Below are 17,096 nucleotides of genomic sequence, written 5' to 3'. Positions count from 1 at the left end.
CAATTGTATTTATTTGACACTGTTCAGACTACAGGATGTCATCATCCTCTTTGTTTCATAAGGGAGTTTGAGTTGAGGTGGCTGGTCAGAATACTGATTGACTGAACTTGTGGTAAAACACTAGCAAAACTCATGATTGTGGGCGACTGTCTCTGCTAACAGTTATGGCTGGTGAAGAAATAAATCTAACTTTCACAATAGTGACAATTTTCTTCTTTTTTATTAAACAAGTTAACTACTATGCCATAGTCATTTTACAATAAAGCTATTATTTCCCTGATAAATAAAATATAAATGTGACAGACTCAACCTGTATTACTTAGCACTTGTGAGTACAATATGGATGGTTCTGTGGGTTGAGTATTTGCCTGCGTACATTACTTTTTTTTTTTCTGAAACATACGGACCAATCATCAGCTGAATACAAGGTGACTTATTGTGCATACAAACACAACATAAACATATAAATTAGTAATACAGTAAATATAGACCTCACCTAACGATAATAACATGTACCAATAAGCTTTTCATTTTACAGCAATGTACACACGTTTTGTTTAACATTTTTTACTGAAATGTACTCATTTAAATACTGTACTGTAATATTTACCCCTAGTTACAACCGAATGACCAGTTTTATTGAAAATAAATTTCAGTATATTCGTATAAAACCTAATTCATATAGGTCAATAACAAAAATGAAAACGTTAGTGCCTATTCGCCTTTGCTACATTCATTCCATGGATGTAAGAGGAAAGCGTTTTTTTCCCTTTCTTTGCAGACGTTAACGTAAGCCACTCCCTGCCTACGAGGTGACGTCAGGGGGCGTGTCCACACAAAGGACAGAGGGGACTCCACAATGGGAGGTTTGTGTCTTTCTTTAACGAAAACTTACGCTTATCTTACCATGTAGTTAGCCTTCTGCTTTGATATCTTCTTATCAGGTCCAGACCACGAACATTAGCTACCACACAGCGCTATAAGACGACCTCAGCGGTTGCCTCGCTTTGCCAATGACAATGTAAAGTTAACGTCCCAGTCCAACTCCTGTTTCTGAAAAGTTTCTCAACAACAAATTTGCCATTAGAGAAAAGAGCATTACTTTTCAATTTGCTGTCAACAGTCAGGTTAGATGTCAACAAATGTTGTTTCGTAACATTCCCGATCCTCCATGTCCTCCCACTCCTCTCCTGCCACCGTAACGAGGAAAGACTCACTGGAGATAATGTCATTTTCCCGTAACGTTCCCTTTCAATGATAAAGCTAGCCTGTTTTCAAACAGGGTATGGCAGGGTCTTGCTGGTGTAGCCTACTAAGTAATTGTTTTTAACGTGTCTCTGATAACATGGACAGACAGTTTTCCTGAGCAGCTGATAGAGGACAGCGCCTTCCTCAAAGCTGACCGGAGACTGGACACCGAGCTGTTGGACAAACTCATCCTGCAGCTCAACAGAATCTACCCGCAGATCCTCTCAGACAGGGAGGCCACCAAAGTGAGTCCTCATACACAGTATCTGGTCACATGCAGGCGGTGGTGGAAGAGATGAAGTTACAGTATTACCACAGTGTAAACATACTCCGTTTTAAGTAAAAATGCTGCATTAAAATCTACTGCAAAGTTGTATTTGCAAGATGTTCAATAAGTATTCCTTATGCGGCAGAATGACCCTGCCAATGTTATATTACTTTATTATTACTGGTGTATTTTATAAACAACATTTAATGTTGCAATAATAATTGCATATTCTTAATCTGTTAACTATAGTTTAGAGATAAATGTAATGGAGTAAGAAATACATTATTTCCCCCTGAAATTAAGTAAAACAATGATGTAGAACAAGATGCAGGAAAGTAGAAATACCTTAAAATTGTAATTCAACAAGCATATTTACAATATCTTAAGTAAATGTGCATAGTTATGTTATATCACTGCATGCAAAATGATGTCATCTCATTGGTGATACAGATACATTCAGATACATTCAGGTCCAAAACTGTACCAAGAAAAGAATGTCTCAGATTTACTAATATGAAAACATGATGAAAAAACATTTTAATATGAATAAATGAAAAATTTCTAAAATAATTCCAGTGGAGATGCTTCATCCTTGCTTTGGAAAAGGATATATCCATTTGGGGAATAGAAATATATAAATTATATCTGTTGTTATTGTTATCCAGTTTCGAAACTTGGATCTGCCCACAAGTGTTCGAGTGGGTGAGCTCCTGTCACACCTGCAGGGGAAAGGAGAGGAAGCATGTAGGGAGTTTTACAGAGCTCTTCACTTACATGTAGAGGAGGTGTACTACAGCTTGCCCACACGGCTGCGCCTCAGAGGTTAGTCCCCAAAAAACGCTTCTCTATATCATGTGTGATATTTATTCATTATTTGGATATTACAGAATGTACTATACATGCTTAGTTTTATATTCTAGTATATTCTACATTGTATACCCATGCTAAAACGTATCTGTCCCGCCTCCAGATTCCTTAGATCCACTCGCTTATCCACGTGTCTACCAACAGAGATATGTTCAGAACGACAGAGGTAAAATCTTATGTAAAATAATGTATGTGGCCTCGGATCTCTGAGGTGCCCTACAGTACTATGCGCTTGGCTTGCTCTCCAATGCAAACTTTAATTACCTCAGTTAACTGATGTTTACTATATTTTAATGCATATCCACCCTGTTGCTTTAAGGGTGCTGTTCTTTTGTGTATGTGTATATAGGCATATGGAGAAATACACCTCCAAACTGCTACACCCTAGTGCTTCTTTAGAGATAGGTGTGGGTATTAAGAATGTTTCATTTAGTAAATTTGTGATTTCTGTTTTTCCTTTTTTTTCCCCTTTCTCAAATAAAGTTGGAGTTGGGTTATTATTCTGGGGACAGCGGGTTTTGAAGGGATATCATTTTCTGCTACTTGTATGTATCTAGGGAGATACAAATGTGTTCTTGGAAAAAACAATAAAGATATTGGGGGGGGGAAAGAATGTATGTCAATGTGTATGCAATGTTGAAACGGCTACTATTCAAACTATTAAACTGCTATTGTTAAATGTTATGAAGCAAGATCATGAGATAATAAGTAGATGATTTAATGTGATGATCTTCAAAATCACCAAATATAGTCAGGAATAGTCAGTGTGATCCAAACTTTTTCCAGGCTAGAAGTGTGTCAGGTAGTTATTTAGCACTGACACACACCAGAAAATGAATTGAATTTATTTTGTTATGTGTTTACCTCTTTCCAGGTCCCCTTTTCTTTCTGGGCTGTTTCAGCGTTGCAGTGGGAATGGCTTTACTCTATTACTACAGTGGTAAGCAGCTTTTTCAGTTTTTTAACATCCTTCTAACATTGCAATTGTGATAATCAGATATTGTACGTATTATTGTCTAGTTAACGTATATAAACCATAGCGTGCATGCTTTTGAAAATGTAAGTCCACTTAATGCTGTTAATTCAGTGTTACAAAGATGGTTTCTTTGTTCTGTAGAGGCTAAAGTGACGGGAGGTAGCCGGGCCCTTGGGATGGCGGCCCTGGGATTGAAAAGTAAAGCTCAGGAGGTTCTCATATGGTACACTGAAGAAAGCCTCATGAAGTAAGGGGGGGGGGGCTTCTTCACACCAGGTGCCTAAGCAGTACTCCTCTTATGAATGCTACTTGTACCAAAGCACACTATATATTTTTTTCCACAGTTGAGTACTAATTTTGTACACAGTTGTATTTACTATTTTGCTTGTGATCTAAAATGAGAAAGGTGGGGTAAATTTAGAGCTACATTTGGCACTTTGCTCTTATTTCCTCATATGTTGATACCTATTTAAGTGGGTTAAAGGGACTGAATACACTCGAGGGATGGACACAGTGAATTCACAAACAACCTGATTAAACAAGTTGTTCTCACTACAACCTTCAAATGTGGCTTAAAACGCTTTTACAAATCAATTAAACAACGAAAATATCGATTGCGCTGGTGACAAAATGAGGGATTTTAAATAACAAAATATTAACAAGTAGAGGTACATTCTTGACTATATACGATCCGATTTTTCCAGCACTACAAAAATGATAACCTCAAATGCATCAATACATTTTGCAGCCATATAATAATTATCCTTCAATGCAGAAAGCAACAACCTGCAGTGTATCTATGTGCTTCCTTACACTTTGTTGCTAAGAGTAATTTATTACATTTATTTTTGGTAATTAAGAATTATACTTCTTTTTTTGCTCAGTTACCACTGATGTCAAGCATACTAAAATACTCTTCCATGTACTCCCCAATTTGAGTTAGAAACAAGATGAGGCAGAGCTCTTTGTAGAACATAACCGCCCTCTTGTGGCCAAAAGTGAACTACATCACCAAAATGCGTTGGCTTGTTTTTCTTTCATAAGAGCGTCTCAAAATTCTGCTGCTCACGTTTAGACAAAAAAAATGTGAACTGACAGAAATAATATCGAGCCGTGTCAGTATAGTAATACCAGAGACGGTTCAGAAAGCATCTTTGATGATACTTTAGACGGACTTTGTGGTCACTACCAATGATATTCCGTTCTAGTAGCGCAGTGCATTATGGGTAGAGTTACAACCTAATCCAAAACCATAGATATATATATATAATCCACAACATACTAATGTCGAATGAAGATTAGTAATATTGATTCGTTAACACATATCAACCTGTAATACAACAGCTGTGTTTAACAGATGTATTAATAAACCCGGAAATTGCACCGTAAGTGAAACCAAGTTACATATTACAGTATATATATAGTGACGTGTTACATTGAAAGGTTGTGTTGTATGAAAGGAGAGAAGGTTAGCACTCCCCTTGACAAGGATGGAATTGGTCCTAGTGGCCATCAACACACATACGGTTAAGGCACTGCCACCTACTTCGTGGCATCTATAACCATATTTTTTCATTTGTATAATTTTGACTTTGGATTTTAGTTAAACGAGGCCCTACTACCTGTAATTCCGTATTCACGGATCTCAAACCGTGCCTCTTGTTTTCGCCATGTAGTCAAAGATCGGAAGCATGCCTGCATATTTTCCCGTGTCTTTGTTTCCGCTGGGTCGGGCAGGATAGGAACTTTTATTTTACCATTTTGGCCTGTAGCATTTAGCCTGCTGCTGCAGACACGGACGATTACTTTAACGTTTACGCTTGGTCTGCTGTCTATCGCACAGAAGTTGTACACTCATTTTGTGAGAGTTTAAGTAAAAGTACATTATGTTTATGAATTCCACCCAGCTATTGATAGTGTGGATATTATTTTGTTCCTACTGTGCCTTACTACCGAGTATATACTAAGTTAGTTTCTGATAAGCCTTTTTATTTTTTCTATTTTTTTACTGACTAGCAGTAAATTAATTTACCCCAATCAGGCAGATTTTGATGACATTTCTCAGGCTATTTGTAAACACTTTCTTAAAATGTATGACTAGAGAAGGGTCTCTAAACATACCAGTAACCAGCATGATGGTGCTTTGTTAAACTGTATTTCTTTGTGGTTTTCTTTATGGTTAAAGTCCAGGATCTCAGAAGCCAATACCCCAAACACAGAAAAACATGTATTCAATGTGCATGACTTTGTTGTTATTCTTGTACTCAACAATTTTGTAATATTACTCTAAAAAGAAATATTGATAATTGATTTCTGATGTTTGTCAATTAATGTCTACTATTTAAGTCCAGTGCCTGACAGTTTGTCACATTCTGTGTGTTGTACTGTGTTGTGTAAAAATGCCTTAAATATAAAAGTGCCATCATTTGTAGGACTGAGACTTTTGTCTTTGTACAATAAAAAATAAATAAAAGCATGATAAGAATAAACAGGGCAATGCACACATATTATCACTTCTGTAGTTTTATTTTTAAGAGTTCATGTAAGAAAAGGTTTAAAAATATTTGGTCCTTAAAAAAGTGATTTAAAAATGCTTAAAAGTAACTACATACACTATATACTTCAATGGAAACCTAAAGACATTGACTAATATACAGGTAAATCAGTTTCAACATTACACACTATACTTTGCATTGAACTTGCACACCCCCGCCTCCCCTCCCCCCCATAATAAAGCATCATGTTATGCTTCATGAGCAGCAGTAGGCCAAGATGGCTCCTGATGCACTTACTATTCAGAATGTCATTTGGATTATACTGTGGTAATATATATATATATATATATATTTTTTTTTTTAAAGCTGTAGGCATACATTAGGTTTAGACTGACAGATACTGACACGTCACAGAATGCCTTTTTTTCCCCAGGAAACATTCACAATGGTTGTGACTGACGTACAATATATTGCTCCTGATATTTGTTGGCAAGTGAAGGCAATCATTTATTTGCATCAGTAACCTGAGCATGATAAGTGTTAACACAATTCCCACATAAAATGAACACTGACCACAAATTTGTCCATAGCCATAGTTAGAGAACGTAACTCCTCTCTCTCTCTCTCTCACATACACACACACACACACACACACACACACACACACACACACACACACACACACACACACTACCTGATCCTCAGTATGTTATATACTAGCCATTTAGTTTGGTGAATAAATATCCTGTTCATTAGCATAAACAATGTGGAGGTCCATCTTTACTAAGTTGATCAGCAGGCACAGAGAGTCACGTCAAGAGTGATCAAGCGCTTTGTTTGGGCCGCTGGACACCAAACGCTGTGATGAAGACGTTGACCACGACTATGATGAAGACAAAGGCTGTGGCGAAATTCTCCATGATGTTCAGTTTGTAGTGCATGCTTTCATCATTCAGGTTCCACTTAACTGACAAAAGGAAAAAAATGAGACATGAGGACATTACTGTTTCCCCACAAGGCGGCAGCACAGAGTTTCCTTTCAGATTAGCTGTGAAGTAATCATTACTGAGCACTATGATATACATTAACAGCATCTGACAGCACCGCCTCCAAGTGAATAATTAGCTTCTTCCTCCATTAGGATATTATATGTGTCGTTTGTTTGAAAAGAGAAATTTCTTTTTGACAGAAGATAATTCTGTATTTTTTACGTGCCATCTTAGTGTTGGTAAATGACATAATACAATTGCCCAAGAGAGCACTTTAAAACTGGAAACCGCTGACAACAGAGGAATTTCTTCCTGCTGTGGCTCTCTAAACTCAGCTCTCGGTCACAACAGTGTTCTCTGTTAGGATAAGATAAGGACAGAGTGGAAGAGGGAGGACACCGATGTAAGGGGAAGACATACTTGTGCTCCAAGATTTGTGTCCAAATAAGCGTAAGAAGGATTTTGTGCTTGTGAAATGGTGTGCATAAATGATTTCAAGGAATGTGGTTGTAAATCCCCCTTTGTAGACCTTTGGAAACAACTCTGCTTGAGAAAATCAAGTTTGTAAATTTGTAGAAAAAAATAGTTGTAGTTGTAGAGAAAAACATGACCATGTCCAAATTAAATGTTTGCATACATTTTTTCAACGGTGAGATAACACAAAGACTTAGAACAAAAAAAGAACGGCTTCGTGAACATCTAAGTGCAAATTAAAAACGGTTGTCGGCTGTGTTCCCCTAATGGGTGTGACTCTGACGGTACATATGCACACACATTGGTTTTGAACCTGCCTTTGTCAAAAAAGTCACACTTGTATCTTAGGGCATTTTCACATCTCATTTGGTTCGAACTTTCATTGTGAAAACGCCCTTGTGTGTGTATGCACGTGTAACTTCAGTGTCACATGAAGTGTCGGAGAGTTGAGTGCTGAGTTTCACACACAGTGCTTTGACTCTGAACACATTTTTTTCTTTATGATACCTCAGTGTTGATATCATTGAGACAAAGTAAATTGAATAAACATAACACCACACATACTCGTTTACACAATGTTGCAGTAGAAGACACTAACGCATGTCTGTGTGCAGCAGAGGACGGAAACAATTTGTGATTGCTAAAGTTTGCCAAATAGACCTAGAAGGCTCCACACTTACCAATGAAGATGAGCAGAACTCCCACGATGATTTGCAGGATGAGGGAGATGCTAATGAGAGTAAGGAGGGGCACATAGAAGGTGAAGTCTGATCCTTGCTCCAGCACAGCCTTCATCTGTGAGGCATTAGCCAACAGAAGAGCCACATCCAGCATGCTCTCTGCTGCACTCTTCTTATTGGCATAATGGTTCATGTTCAGAGGCCCCTGTTGCTGCCTCAGGCGGCCTCGCAGCGGGACCTAAACGCAAACACAAACCCCGACATCAGTACGACACATAAGTTACGGGTAGAAATGTGATATTTGGAAAAAGCTTGGTCAAATGTATTTCTAATATTCTTTTATTAATGGCTCCATTAAGGGTATATGTAATAAACATATTTACCTAACATAAAATATAGTCATCAGATGCCAGTTAATGATTTTGAGATGAAGTGTCTCAGGGACCTTTAAACTCAACAGCCCTCATCTAACTTCATACACTCTCTGTCAGTGTACAGAGAATTACCACCGATAGAAACCAAATTATTGACAATTTTCAGATTCACCACTTTAACACTGACACTGTAAAAGCACATCATTTCTTGTCCTGACACTTGTATAAACATTCAAAAGTTACTTAACACGGGGGAAATGAAAGCACTCCACTGCTGCCATCGTATTAGATTTCATATACAGTACATCTGTGACTGGAAAGACTGGATATTTGGGGATTGTTTTGCAGCCTCTTACGGAAGGCATAAGAAATTACAGAAGTGTGTCGGCGCAAACTGGGACTTTTTCATCAAAGCTAACAGTCCAACATAATGAAAAACCACAATAATCAAAATTCACATATGACAATGAATTACATCAGAACTGATCAGCATGATCGCAAAAGTAAGACCCATATTTGTGCAATCACAAGGAAGGAATCTTTATGGAAGTGAAAGTGTAGTGGGACTTAATTCAAACAGGAAACACCAATTACTTGCAAGGTCACTGAGTTGTTTTCGGTTGTTTTGTGTCCAAAGGTCAAAAAAATTTGCTCATTCCGTTTTCAGGCTGACCAGGTTATATATAAACATGGGAGGGGCCTCCACACAAATGCAGGGGAAACAGTGAGTAAATAACGCTTATGAATATGTTACAAATACACCATGCATACAGTAAGCACATGTGAAAGCATGCACTTAAGGCAAGGCAGGACAGCTTTGTTTATATAGCACATTTTAGCTACAAGGCAATTCAAAGTGCTTTACATGGCTAAAACATTAAAAAGCAGTTAAAAACAATTAAGGAGAATATGAGACAGGTATGAAATACAAGAATAAAAGTTACAGAGAAGTGTAAGAAATGACCAATTGTGTAAAGGCAGCAACAAAAAGTTTTAAAATGTTATTTTAAAAGAACTGAGAGTTGCAGCGGACCTGCTGTTTTCTGGGAGTTTGTTCCAGATATGCAGTGCATAAAAACTGAACGCTGCTTCTCCGTGTTTAGTTCTGACTCTGGGTAGGAAGCAGAGCTGTCCCAGACCAGCTGAGAGGTCTGGACGCTTCATAATGTAGCAGCAGATCACAAATGTGTTGTGGCCATAAAAAATTCAACAGAAGTATTTTGAAGTCAATTATTTGAGAGACTTACAACAAAAAAATCAAGCTCACAGGCTCATTCTATATTCCTTAAATAAATAAAACAAAATATGCAATATGTTGTGTTGTGGAAAAGGAAGCAGAATTCCACGTGCCTTTGACAATCAAATCGAGAAAGTTTGAGGAAAAAATGTCCTTCCTTATTGTGGAACAACAAATAAATGATTTACATAATGATTTGTCTAACAGCTGAAATGAGTCCATGGTTAATTTAAAAACACATTATGGATATTACATCACAGGAAACCAGGGGCATTGCCGAGACCCCTGTTTCTCCTAATGTGAGTTTAGGTCAGGGCTCGGGGTTTCATCTGGGTGGAGTTTAGTTTAGATGCCACCATCTTCCTCTTTTTTCACCTCTGAAAACTGACCCAGGCTTTCCAAGAAATGGTGATCTCTCTTTGAATTTCCTTTTCAAAGGTCTTATTTTTTTTTAACTTATGTGCTGGGGTTCTTGGGAGGAACTTATTTTTACGCTGTCTTTCCAGATAACTGGGACTGTTGCTGCTTGTGGGCCTGTAAAGCCCACAGACATTATCTATGATAGCTTAACGTCTTGACAACTGGGGAAGCATGCTGCCCAGAACAAGAAGTTATTGCAGGGTTCGTACACCTTTTCCAAGGTCAAATTCAAGCACTTTTCAAGCACTTTCAAGGTCCATTTTAAAGCTTTTTCCAGCACCTTACACCACCGTAAAATATATGCCAATACATAGTCAAAATTATTATTTAGTGTTTTTGTCACATTAAAAGACATAATACTATAAACAGCCAAAATTGTGTTTTGTAATAGCAGAAGGATCAGATATTTAACCAAAAAACAAGTTTTATTTTTCAAAATGTATCACTGTCTAAGTAGACTTTGCTATCTAACCTGCCTGAGTCAATGTAAAAACAATTACCCCAAACAAAATCACTCGACAGGTTCACTTCACTAACCCTGAATTATCACCTTTAAAATGTTTAACCTCTTCATGGTTCCTCACATAACATACATTAAGACTGCTATGGAGAGGAGCACTGAGTGGGAGGATCTGAGCCAAATGACATGCAGCTGGGTCATGGGGCACTCTCTTACTATCTATTACTATTACTATTTGTGTGTATCCCGTCCCAGAAATGCTTGTTACTAATCCTAGCTTCTGGGGAGTTTACTCCCCGGAGTCCTTATGTTTTTTCCCCCAGCGTATTTCCTTGGAGAACGTTGGCACCAAGATCCTGGTTCCAGCTGTCGCCGTGGTCCTGCTGCACTCCCTGCTGAGCTCAGCGGTGCCCTGCAATGTCATGCTGCTTCCTGCTGAACCCTGCTGCTTCCCGCTACATCCAGTCACTGTTCCATTATTAATGTGACTATTATTGCCACTGTTCATCACACCCCCAACCGGCCCGTCAGACACCGCCTACCAAGAGCCTGGGTCTGTCCGAGGTTTCTTAGATTCTTAATTCTTAGATTTTGCTCGAAGTTTATGCTACCCTTAATGTCCTTTCACACTTTTTTTTCCAAATCTAGGGCATGCTGTACAAACTTGTAATAGTTCAGTCATATGGACATGTTTGTCTTCCAACGAATTAATGTCCAAATATTGCTTCCCAGATAATGTGATTTCCAAGCTGTAAAACTGAAGTAATTTCAAGGGCTAAAAATAGAAATATTTTACAGACCTTGGTTTTGGGACACATTCTTGATATAGACAAGGTTTGAACAAAGTCTGAGACAGTGCAACAACAACCTGTAATTCCATTTTAACCCAGAAGACTCTGACAGTGCACATGCACCTGCCTGATAAATAGCCTATATTAATTGAAAAAAAAAATGGAATAGAGAAGTGTAAATATTGCATAAGGCCATCCTCAACCTTACAGTAGGCTACTTGTATGACTCCATCTGACACGATTTCTGTTGAGTAACCAACGATTGTTGTTATGCACCGGGCTAACGTTTGCAGGTTTTAATTGCGGGTAGTTAATGTTACAGTTACTGTGATGTAACTTTGGCTATGTTCACTGCATATTCCACAAATGAACGCCACAACGGACATGCAATACTAACATTAGCTACATTATCACACCAAGTACTCTCTGTCACTTAGCCTGCTTGAAGTTACTAGCGTAAACAAATAGGCGCTAACTGGCGCTAACGTGTACTACTTCAGTTGGCTTACTTGAAACTTACTTCATGTGACTCGAGAGTGCAGACTTGCCCATTGTGAAAAACTGCACGTCTTTTTTGCAGACTTTACAAGAGGCAACTCGTAGGGTTTGTCCCCGTTTAGCTAATCTATAATTTGTATTTTTCATCTTCCAGCCAACGTTCATTGAAACGACAACCTGCCGGCAGCGAAATTACGAATCCCACTATGGCCACGCCAAGACCCGCCCTTCAATACCATTTATTGGCCAGGTGTCCATGATGCTTACGCAAGGTATTGTAACCGTGACCAATCGGCTAGCCTAACCTTAACCACTCGCGGTGAAATGCCTTACCCCAACCAATCGAGCTGCTTCCTAGGGCAGATCTTGGCGTGGTGGCAGATCGCAGTCACACAGCGAGCAGGTTTAATTTTAGGCTCTCCAACATTTTCTTTCTCCATTTAATAAACGAACTATTCAGTAAGTTAGGCATTTGTTGTGAAAGAAATACACTTACAATTTCAAGCATTTTCAAGCATTTTATCCAAAATTCAAGCACTTTTAAAACCTTGAAAACACAACATCAAAATTCAAGCATTTTCAAGGATTTCAAGCACCCGTACAAACCCTGTATTGGTAATAGGTATAAAATATAACTTTAGCTATTCCAAATTTTCAATGTTAATTTTCCTAAGCACTGAAGGTTATGGAAGCTCAGAAACAAGTAGGTCTGCAACTAATTATTCTTTTTTTTTAGTATCAATTAAAAACTTTGTCAAAGGAAAGTGCCCATCACAAGTTTCCAGAGCACAAGATGACATCTTCCAGTTGTCCAAATAACAATACAAATGCACATAATACTCCATTTAAAATGATATAAAAGAGAGAAGTTAAAAAGGTCATTATAAAATTACTTATAAAAAAAAATAGTTGTAGATTCATTTTGTTCAACAGAAGTGAACGTGAAGATAATCCCCATTGACTTTTTATTGTAGAGACCACTTCCCATTGAAAGTTTTGATGAAATGAACACAGAATGTACTTGATTATATTATACCACCGCGTTCATTAACTCGTTATGCATTGAGGTTATCATTGGCTTTTTGGGGAAACCGATCTGATCCCACAGTATCGACACTTGGACAGGATATCATAATACAACACAGGGGTTTGGGTGACTGGCTGAGTCGACCCCACCTGGATTCCTTTACACAGCGATGATTGTACGAACCCACGCCACCATGGTCTGCTCTATATCGTCTATCATTAAGTGTAAACTGAGCCTACAGCAGAACAGAGAGGCAAACTAGGCGAACTACACAAAAATAAGTTGCTTTGTTAACTAACGTTAATGAAACGTTAAAATTAGCTCTGAAACAAGAGCTAATCTGCTTACCGGTCACTAATTAGCTTGATGAATTCTCTAAATGACACTTGTTAAGTCAACAACAAACACGATTATGACATGTGAATTGATGATGGGACATGTGGATGAAACCCAGGCAGCCGTAGATATCCTGTACCCGACGAATATCTCCTGCTTGGGGAATGTTTCTGAGTGGATTTATTAGCTTTTGGCCGAGCCTGACTTGGACATTAATGGTAGCTTTACATACTGAACACAAAATTACATGCTGCCCTTTGTAACTGGCACCAGCGCTGCCTATTAACTTACCTCCGCGTTGCCGTTTCGCCCAGCATCACCGTTCATTTCCATGTTTTCCGTAGCCATCTTGTTAATAACCGCGTTATATAGGCCTACCCCGCCCGAATAGGTTGGTTTGTATAGAGTGAGCTTCAAAAGAGTCGGTGGTTCAGCAGCCGGTGGGCATAGGCACAGACTGTTTATGAGAAAAGGCTGCCGTGACGACAAGAGTGTGGAAAAGACGGGCTAACGTTACCGCCCCTGCAACATGGGGGCGACAGTCCTCAGAAAGCTGTGGGCTGTTGGAGAAGTATTATGAGCAGGGAAGGCTACTCACTAGCGATGATGCATGGGGTAATTTCTGTAATTCCCCACAGTTGAACTGAAATCCTGATGTGATGTAGCCTAGATGAGCCAAGCAGTGTTTCTACTTGGACTGTCCAGTTAGCCGTTCCTCAGTGACAGACAGTGAAGGCAACATGACTCTTTACTGCCACTCTGCGTATTAATTCGGTAGCTATACTGCATGCGGGAGTCTCGACTCATTGGAAGCACCTATCTGTCTATGGTTTTTTGTGTGTGTTTTTTTGAACGATGATAAACCGGGGAATGAAAACAAGCCGAACTGAAATAGGAGTAATGGAGGCAAATTTTTAAATGTCAGGAGTAGAAAGTAAGCCTACAGATAATTGCGTGAAAATGTAAGGACGTCTCAGAGTTGACACCTCTGGTAGTTTGTCATAACTTGATAAAACTTGTTCACGGACATGCATCATGAAAACATAATATCAGCTATTTATTAACTACATTTTGTCATTTTGCCGTATACAAGACCACATTATTAGGGCCCATATCATTTAGGTTTTGGCGCTTTGGCGGTGCATATTACAAACATAGATCTATGTGATAATTGAAACAAATTATTTGGCGCACTGCCAAAATATTTGATCATTGATGCAAAAATGTTTTTATCCTGTAGGCCTATAAGTATCAATGGATAGGCCCCTACGTTAGAATGATCAGGGTTTTTCCCCACAAGTCATATCCTGAAAGATTATATCTAGGCTATTTAAAGCAAAGTTGACAAAGCAAGAAAACAACAGGTCAAAGTCATAAAGTCTTTTCCATTGAAACACGTCATCAAAGGAGAAACAGTGAATTGGATGGCCAGACGCTAATTGCCACAACCATGGTTTCACATTGTAAACCAGCCCGTCTAGGCCTGAACATAGACTGTTAATATTAATAGCCTATATAATATATTTACAGTCAATGGGCCTGACCGCAATATTGTTTTTACAGGGTGGCAGGGGAATACTCATGAATATTCATTAGGGAACTCATCCCTGATTGGCTCGCCCTGACATTCTTACCCTAACCATAACCAATCCCACTCCTCTTGCCTAAACCTAACCAACCCAACCAGAGCAGGCAACAAGTAGGCTACTAGCCATTCAGAGGGAGAGTAGGGCGGGTTCTTCCTCTACCACCCTGCAAAAAAAAAAAGAAACCCACCAACTGCTTCCCCTGGTGATCTGAGCAGGTTTGTCATTCAAGGTTGACCCCACAAAATATAAAACTGTCCCTATAGGTTGATCCTTGTGGAGAAAAAAAAGAATACTTTTGAGGCCTTAAGTGAGAATTTTGAACCCTTGGTTCTGGTCCTTATAGTATCTTGTTTCCCTTACTTGATTCTGTAACCAATACAGTTTAAAGAAAAGAAAAGATAAATGTTTCAAGCCTAAAACAGGCAGATAATGACAATATGAGCTTCTGCAGCACCATCTTTGACCTGTGTCAACCAGAATGTTAAAGGGGTAATAGAATGCCAAACCGATTTTACCTTGTCATAGTTGAAAAATGACAGTTTGGTGGATAACTAGGACATACATAGAACCTCAAAATCCCAATGACACCTCTTTCCTCTGCAAATCTCACAATTTGAAACCGCCTCTGAAAACGGGCAAATGACGTCAACTCGGCGGTTCCTCCTCATTTGACTCTAGTCTCTCTCTTTGTCACTCCCCAACATTTACATAGGCTACACAACTGTCCTGAGATCAGGTAGTCTTCTGAATCTAGGTCACGCAGATCTCTGCTATTCCATTACAAAATTCACTTCTGAAACTTTTTCATGTGAGAAATTAACTATGTAAAACTCAAATATTGGCAGTTTTACGAAAACGGATGGCTAATTGCAAATTTGTGTGTCGGAGTTCAGCGGCTGGTGCTGCCTGGGTTGCTACATCGCTGCTCTGCCTGTCCTCCTTCACAGACCCCGGCCTGCTGTGAGCTCGATTGAGCTCCGTCACGGCCGGCAGCCCGCAATGCTCAATACCTGCGCAAACTCACCCTTTTCTGGGTGACTGGACTACCAAACCCCGTTGCCCTGACAAAGCTCCAGGGCCTGCAGCTCGATGTTCTCCCTCCCCTCTTCCTGCTAAATGGCCGGTGTGTGACTGAGAGCGCGGTCAGTGAGCTTGTTAATCTCTTACCACAGTTTCCAGTTAATCTTATAATGGATATGTGTGTTGAGTTATTTAAACAAACGATCGGGGAAATAAACGCCTCTTGTCCGCGAGTCTCATTGATAGAGCCCGCGGTGAGCTGGAGTCCATCAATGACAGCTAGCTAGCCTCCTCCTAACGAGACTTCTGAAATTCACAAAAATGCATTAAATTGAAATCCGAAATCAGACAAGTGTTAGCTAAGCATTGTAAGACCTCGGGGAACCTGTAATATAAATGCCGTGACGAAATTCTAACTGTAAATATACTATTAGTTATGCCGAAAGTGTAGCTAGCTAGCCGCAATCATTTCCCATTGTATTGAAAATGCCTTAATTTGAAATTGGACACAATGGTTAGCTTTATAAGACCTTGGGGTAGATGTTATATAAGTGGCGTGACAAAATTCAAACTGTAAATATACTATAGTTATGCCAAAAGTGTAGCTAGCTAGCCGCGATCTTTTCCCATTGTATTGAATGGGACATATAGCTAGCTAGATGCTCCTTCTAACAAGACCCCTCACGCTCATAAAAATGCCTTAAATTTAAATTGGACACAACGGTTAGCTTTGTAAGACATTGGGGTAGCTGTGATATAAGTGCCGTGACGAAAATTCAAACTGTAAATATATTCTAGTTATGCCGGCAGCCGCCCAGCTCCGCGGAGCCCCGGTAGTGCAGTAATCCACAAAGGGTGACTTTGCCCTGGGTATGGAGCCCAGCAGGCTGCCGCTTTCTCGTCAGACTGTGTGGAGCTCCTAAAGTCTGACACGTCTTACCAAATTTGCAATTAATCATAAATTTTCGTAAAACAGCCCATATTTGAGCTTTATATAGTTGATTTCTCGCATAAAAAAGTCTCAGAAGTGAATTTGTTAACGAAACATTGCAGTTTCTGGAATATGAGATTCTGTCGGTTCTCTAATGTGTGTGTATGGGGATTCGCTCAACCACTCAGCGCACAGCTCATCTAAATATTCATGAGCATACCATATTTGGAAGAAAAGCTCTTGTTACAAAAAAGGCCAAAACACAGGGATGCATAAGGGCCAATAAAATATCAACCAGGCCATTTTCAGCCCAACCAATGTTACATACCCCATTAGGAGATCACAAGGAACAGTGTGAAATACCCTATATAATCATTCTATCACCCCTTTAAAATCCGCAACCTTTTTATTTATTC

General features: G+C 39.2%; 2 protein-coding genes and 1 non-coding gene across 5 annotated transcripts; 2 read left to right on the top strand and 1 right to left on the bottom strand.

Moving 5' to 3' along the window:
• Positions 1 to 783: 783 nt before the first annotated feature.
• Positions 784 to 5,866, top strand: card19 (caspase recruitment domain family, member 19). Its single transcript, XM_028576588.1, has 6 exons — positions 784 to 866; positions 1,354 to 1,493; positions 2,182 to 2,338; positions 2,487 to 2,549; positions 3,258 to 3,323; positions 3,501 to 5,866. The coding sequence occupies exons 1-6, from the start codon at positions 860 to 862 to the stop codon at positions 3,608 to 3,610; spliced, it is 543 nt and encodes a 180-aa protein (XP_028432389.1). The 5' UTR covers positions 784 to 859; the 3' UTR covers positions 3,611 to 5,866.
• LOC114554989 (U6atac minor spliceosomal RNA) lies at positions 4,806 to 4,933 on the top strand. Its single transcript, XR_003692509.1, has one exon. It is a non-coding gene; the product is annotated as a U6atac minor spliceosomal RNA (small nuclear RNA).
• A 28-nt stretch (positions 5,867 to 5,894) lies between the features above and the next one.
• Positions 5,895 to 13,869, bottom strand: ninj1 (ninjurin 1). 3 transcript variants are annotated; one of them, XM_028576587.1, is made up of 3 exons: positions 13,739 to 13,869; positions 7,998 to 8,235; positions 5,895 to 6,821 (listed from the first exon to the last, which is right to left on the bottom strand). In XM_028576587.1, exons 2-3 carry the CDS (start codon positions 8,188 to 8,190, stop codon positions 6,679 to 6,681), a joined length of 336 nt encoding a protein of 111 aa, XP_028432388.1. In that variant the 5' UTR covers positions 8,191 to 8,235; positions 13,739 to 13,869; the 3' UTR covers positions 5,895 to 6,678. The 3 variants fall into 3 exon arrangements, with proteins under 3 accessions (XP_028432388.1, XP_028432385.1, XP_028432386.1); XM_028576584.1 differs by lacking the exon at positions 13,739 to 13,869 and adding an exon at positions 13,432 to 13,728; XM_028576585.1 differs by lacking the exon at positions 13,739 to 13,869 and adding an exon at positions 11,800 to 12,116.
• Positions 13,870 to 17,096: the final 3,227 nt, after the last annotated feature.

The sequence above is a fragment of the Perca flavescens genome, chromosome 4, assembly GCF_004354835.1.
Source record: "Perca flavescens isolate YP-PL-M2 chromosome 4, PFLA_1.0, whole genome shotgun sequence".
NCBI classification, from domain to species: Eukaryota; Metazoa; Chordata; class Actinopteri; order Perciformes; family Percidae; genus Perca; species Perca flavescens.
This window is presented reverse-complemented; position numbering and strand designations above follow the sequence as displayed.

Excerpts from the sequence above, each read along its gene's own strand:
- card19 (XM_028576588.1), top strand. Across the intron at positions 2,550-3,257 it reads ATATGTTCAGAACGACAGAG|GTCCCCTTTTCTTTCTGGGC; the intron begins GTAAAATCTTAT and ends ACCTCTTTCCAG. Across the intron at positions 3,324-3,500 it reads TTTACTCTATTACTACAGTG|AGGCTAAAGTGACGGGAGGT; the intron begins GTAAGCAGCTTT and ends TTTGTTCTGTAG.
- ninj1 (XM_028576584.1), bottom strand. The coding sequence starts at position 13,488 with ATGGCTACGGAAAACATGGAAATGAACGGTGATGCTGGGCGAAACGGC. Across the intron at positions 8,236-13,431 it reads GGCGAAACGGCAACGCGGAG|GTCCCGCTGCGAGGCCGCCT; the intron begins GTAAGTTAATAG and ends GTTTGCGTTTAG. Across the intron at positions 6,822-7,997 it reads AGTTCTGCTCATCTTCATTG|TTAAGTGGAACCTGAATGAT; the intron begins GTAAGTGTGGAG and ends TCCTTTTGTCAG.